General features: G+C 37.8%; 1 protein-coding gene across 2 annotated transcripts in view; it reads left to right on the forward strand.

Annotated features, from left to right (window-relative positions):
* The window catches only part of LOC140463320 (metal transporter CNNM2-like), a 238,157-nt gene extending 234,443 nt beyond the window's left edge, over nucleotides 1-3,714 (forward strand). For both annotated transcript variants that reach the window (XM_072557109.1, XM_072557110.1), the window contains one exon: nucleotides 2,118-3,714. In XM_072557109.1, the coding sequence (XP_072413210.1) occupies nucleotides 2,118-2,324 (207 nt within the window). In that variant the 3' untranslated portion in view covers nucleotides 2,325-3,714. The remainder of the gene's footprint in view (nucleotides 1-2,117) is intronic.
* Nucleotides 3,715-6,000: the final 2,286 nt, after the last annotated feature.

Here is a 6,000-nt window from a genome sequence, read left to right on the forward strand (position 1 = left end):
TATGAAAGCATTTTAATTAAAAACAGAATGGGCCCTGGAGAAATATCGGAAGAGTAGGGCAAGTCTTAAACGAGTAATCAAGACGGCTAAAAGGGGTCATGAAATAGCTTTAGCAAGCAGAATTAAGGAGAATCCCAAAGCATTTTATTCTTATATAAAAAACAAGCGGGTAACTAGAGAAAGGATTGGTCCACTAAGGATAATGAAGGAAGGCTGTGTGTGTGTCAAACCTGAGAGAATGGGTGAGATTCTGAATGATTACTTTGCATCAGTGTTCACTGAGGAGAGGAACATGATGAAACTTGAGATTAGAGATAGAAGTTTAATTAGTCTGGGTCATGTTGACAGAAGTAGGGAAGATGTCTTGGGTAGGCTAGAGGTTATTAAGGTGGACAAATTCCCAGGACTGGAAGGGATCAATGCCAGGTTGCTGAGGGAGGCGAGAGAGGAAGTAGCTGGGGCCCTGACAGATATCTTTGTGGCATGCTTAAATACAGGTGAGGTGCTGGAGGACTGAAAGGTTGCTCGTATTGTCCCCCTGTACAAGAAGGGTAGTAGGGATATTCCAGGTAACTACAGACCAGTACGTCGGTGGTGGGAAAGTTGTTGGAGAGGGTACTGAGGGATAGGATCTATTTATATTTAGAAAAGAATGGGCTTATCAGTGATAGGCAACATGGTTTTGTGTAGGGGAGGTCGTGCCTTACCAACTTAATAGAGTTCTTCGAGGAAGTGACCAAGTTGATAGATGAAGGAAGGGCTGTTGATGTCATATACATGGACTTTAGTAAGGCGTTTGATAAGGTTCCCCATTATAGACTAATAGAGAAGGTGAAATCACATGGTGTGCAGGGTGTTCTAGCTAGGTGGATAAAGAACTGGTTGAGCAACAGGAGACAGAGAGTAGTAGTTGAAGGGAATTTCTCGAAATGGAGAAAGGTGTTCTATCTGGTGTTCCACAGGGGTCAGTGTGGAGCCACTGTTGTTTGTAATATACATAAATGAAGAGGGCACTGTTGGTATAATCAGCAAGTTTGCAGATGACACGAAGATTGGAGTAACAGAAAGCATAAGGGACTGTCAAAGAATACAGGTGGATATAGGTACACTGGAGAATTGGGTGGAAAAGTGGCAGATGGAATTCAATCTAGACAAATGTGAGGTGATGCATTTAGGCAAGTCTAATTCTAGAGCGAATTATACAGTAAATGAAAGAGCCTTGGGAAAAGTTGATGGGCACAGAGATCTAGGAGTTCAGGTCCATTGTACCCTGGAGGTTGCTGCACAGGTGGATAGAGTGGTCAAGAAGGCGTATAGTATGCTTGCCTTCATCGGACAGGGTTTTGAGTATAAGAGCTGGCAAGTCATGTTAAAATTGTACAAGACATTGGTTTGGCCACATTTAGGATACTGTGTACGGTTCGGGTCGCCACATTACCAAAAGGATGTGGACGCTTCAGAGACAGTGCAGAGAAGGTTAACGAGGATGTTGTCTGGTATGGAAGGTGCTGGCTATGAAGAGAGGTTGAGTCGGTTAGGATTGTTTTCATTAGAAGCAAGGAGATTGAGAGGGACCTGATTGAGGTTTACAAAATCATAAAGGGTATAGACAGGGTGGATAGAGACAAGCTTTTTCCTAGAGTGAAGGATTCAATGACGAGAGGTCACGCTTTCAAGGTGAGAGGTGGAAAGTTTAAGGGGGATAAATGCAGCAAGTGCTTTACACAGAGGGTGGTGGGCATCTGGAACGCGTTGCCAGCAGAGGTGGTAGAGGCAGGCATGGTAGATTCATTTAAGATGCGTCTGGAAAGATGCATGAGTTGGTGGGGAGCAGAGGGAAACAGATGCTTAGGAATTGACCGACCAGTTTAGACAGTACATTTGGATCGGCTCAGGCTTAGAGGACCGAAGGGCCTGTTCCTCGGCTGTAAATTTTCTTTGTTCTTTGTTTTAATGCTGCTCTTCTCTTGGGAGTTTTAAAAAATTGAGCCTTGATTGAATGAAAAGTGCAGTTTTCTTTGTTAACTGATACAATAACCCAAGGAGCAAGAATTGGTCTTTTTCCATTTTAAGTGAAAACTGGTTGTGTATTTAATTAGCATGTTCTCATTTTGCAGATTACAAGACAACATTATCAGAATGCCCTGATGGCATCCATAATGGACAAAACACCACAGTCATCAGACAGTGAAAATACTAAGATTGAATTGACTTTAAATGAGCTGCATGATCATTTACCTGATGAAACGGCAAACCTCCTAAATGAACAGAACTGTGTGTCTCATAAATCAAATCACAGCATGCACAATGAAGGCACAATATAAAATACCTGCAGGATTTTGTCCTCACTAATGTTCCAGAGAGAAAATCCTGTATTCCGTATGCATGCACACATGCAAGCACATATGTCCACTGTCATGAGACCAAAGAGATGTGCCTCGGCACAAGAAGGTGAAGGAAGACGATCAGAGGTGGGTGAACTGAACATTAAACAACTGCCAAGATTCAGACAGATCCTCTGTGCACAGGTGTCTTGTTATCCTTTATTATTGTGGGATTTTTTTTTTGTTTTCCTTACACGAAAGGAGAATGGTAAAATATTGGAAAAAAGTGCAAGTATATAGCTGCTTTGTGGCTGAAAAGAAATGTGTATTTTTTTAATGAAGACTTACTGAGATTAACTGTGACACTGTAAAACATTTTTAAAAAAATTATGGTATGTGATTTAAGATGGTCATTGAAGGTGAATTTTCTAAATTTTGAGGATGCTTCCATTACTCCAGCTTAATTTAGTACATGTTTGATATTTTAACTTCCTATTGCATTATATGGGACATAGCTGCATATTTTAATCCCAAAAGAGTTGGGGTTGCTGGGCATTTAAATTGTAACTTGAATATGGAAACTCAGTTCAACATTTGCACAACACATCATTGACGTAATTGATTTCAACACTTGTATGCAAACTGTGAATAACAGTCCTATATAGGGACTAGAGAACTTCTTTGGAAGGAATAGCTACACTTACATAGCAATTAAATATGCCAAATCCATAAATGGTAGAATGTTTTTAAAAAAAGGGTTTTTCACATGTGAGAAACACAGCTATAATTGTACAAGTGTTCTTACAGCAGAACTGACTATCACTACATATTGTTTAATCAACCAAGTTTGCAAGTAAATTGCAATTTGTATTATATTGTACAAAACTGACTCTGAGGTGAAGTATTCTGACTACAGTATTCATAACTGTGTATATATTAAGCACAAAAAAATCTATGGATGAAGTGTAAGTTTCATAAGATTGTCAGTTAAATGACATTTATAATTAACAATGGTCAAGACTTTGTAGATTTGCAGACTATTTATTTTGTATATGATTTATTTGTATATTTTGTGATTTAATTGAGTGTTTTGTTTGTTATTCTATCATTCCATTTTGGTTAAAATGGTTTTATTCTAAATGGCATTTCATTCCAGTTTTTTCCATTGTAATATTTCTCAACTTGGTAAGAATTTTGGATATATTCTTGGTAATGAGTGCCTCTTCACTTTTTTTTTCCTTTAAGCAGTTATAAACTGGTAAAATCATTTAATGGGGATAATTATGGAAATGTTAAAAGACTAACTTGTGGCCTAGAGTTGGTTAATGGAACTTTTCATTTTATACTTCAAAAGTGAATAACTTTAATAAAGAAATTATTCGTAATTAAATGGACACTGATTTATTATCAGGACATGTTTGAAAATTAAGTTTTGCAACTAGTCCAGAAATTTAATGGGAATATTGGCTGTCCATTAATCCAGAGTCGAGAGTGCGGTGCTGGAAATGAGCATCATTCCTGATGAAGGGCTTATGCCCGAAATGTCAATTCTCCTGCTCCTTGAATGCTGCCTGATCTGTGCTTTTTCAGCACCACACTCTCGACTCTGATCTCCAGCATCTGCAGTACTCACTTTCTCCTTGTCCATTAATCCAACAATAGTCGATGACTTCAAAGATTCATCATATTTATTTACCTTAAATCATCATTGTTGCTTACTGTGCAGTCACAGCACTGCTTTGGAAAGGGATTTAACCAGATCTATAATGTTGTACTGGGTATCAGGAATTTAACTAAGTACCAATGTTTTCATTTATACTGTACAGTGGGAAATTGCCATATGTCTGAAATAAACTTCTCTGCATGTTGAATGGAACAGATGCTTTTATCTGTTTACAGCCAATGCAAGAAATATTAGTTTAGGACAACACAGTTTTCCCCTTTTCACCCCATGTCAGGAAAGCACAGATTAATTATCAAAACTTTAGAAGAATATCCTTAATCTTGTACCAGCATGGCATCTACTTCCTACTTTGGTCTCTCTGTATGCATCTGTAAGAGTACTGATGTTAATTATTGGCCCTTTTGGTGTCCACTGCTGCTCATGAGGGGCATGAATTGCCCACCTCATTTCACATGGGACCATTGTAGATACTGCAGTAAGGGAGATTCATCTTATCAATTCTGTACTGGACTCAAACTCCAGGCCCTCAGAGATGGAGTAGTCCCTAACTTGAGCAATATTTAATTATAACTTTGTTATATGCTAGTATAATGCACATGAACAATATTTTATTTATGTATTATATGCTAGTACAATGCACTTGAGTAATATTGTGTTACGCGCTAGAACAATGCACTTGAGCAATATTTAATTATAATTGTATTATATGCTAGATAAATGCATACTAATGTTGATAATTCATAGAAACAATATATGTTATTTAAGTGGCTGGTGTGTTGACCTCTGGGAGGTTTACCAAGGGTTTGACAGATATTATGTATATCAAAAGTGCCAGTTCTAATAAAAAGTTTATGAAATAAGCTGATACCTTTTTTTCAATGAGACTAGCAGGCAATCTGCAAAAGCTTTCCAGGTGAATAAGTCAATTTTACTGTATTTTAATATAAATGTATTAATATAAAAATACATATAAATGTATACCTAACATCTGTTCCCATAGTTCATTGAAACATTTTTTTTCATTCATGGGATGGAGGCATTTCTGGCAAGGATGTGTTGACCATCCCCAGCTGCTTTTGGGAAAGTGATGTTGAGCCACCTTGAACCACTGAAGTACATGTGGTGGCGGTACAACTTTGGAAGAAGTTCCAGGAATTTGACCCAGGGATGGTAAAGGTCTGCCAATAGATTTCCAGTGGTGCTTGACTAGGTGGAAGGCTAGGCTGTTAAAATTTGTGTTCCAGCACAGTTCTTCAGTTCAATTGTGATTTGGCTTGGCAAGATGAGCCTAATTCTTTGACATTGTAGTTGGTGTGTCTACAAAGGTGCAAATAAAGTCAACTGGTTAATTTCTTTCTGTGGTTTTCAGTGGCTTATGGTTGAGGCTATAGTTTAGAGCTTGATTTGAAAGTGGTGAATAATTCCATCAAAAACCTGATTCAACTTTAGCAGCAGCCTTTACAATTGTCACGGAGCATTTGACTCACAGTATTAGTTCTTGGTAATCTCTATTGAGTATTAAAATCAATATTTGATACAGAAATCTAACCAAGAGTTTCCAGAAAAAAATAATGTGAAGCGACAGGGCCAAACATACATTAAATTACATTTGTTAGTCTTGGTTTAGAGATGAAAGTAATTTCTCTAAATTTCCATCTTTGGTTTTTGCATTGTTTGTAGTTCTTCCACTTTTGAATCACAAGGCTGTCAGTTCATCTGCTACCCTAAGATTTAATACTGCCTAAAGTTTACTGAAATAGCTGGTATCATTCAGCCATTTAAGGATATTGGAAGCTTATTGCATTTAATTATGGAAACAAAGTGTCGCTGATATTTATACCATAATCATTGTACTTCAAGTAATAATCTTTTAGTGGCAAGTTTCTCTCAGACATTTTTTGCAGGCAACCTATTGACCAGTTCTAGGAGTCAGGAGAAGGATACAGTTCAACTGGAGACCAGAAAGGCGACTGTTTAAAGGCACAGAGTATT

Source organism: Chiloscyllium punctatum, chromosome 38 (genome assembly GCF_047496795.1).
Source record: "Chiloscyllium punctatum isolate Juve2018m chromosome 38, sChiPun1.3, whole genome shotgun sequence".
Classification (NCBI taxonomy): domain Eukaryota; kingdom Metazoa; phylum Chordata; class Chondrichthyes; order Orectolobiformes; family Hemiscylliidae; genus Chiloscyllium; species Chiloscyllium punctatum.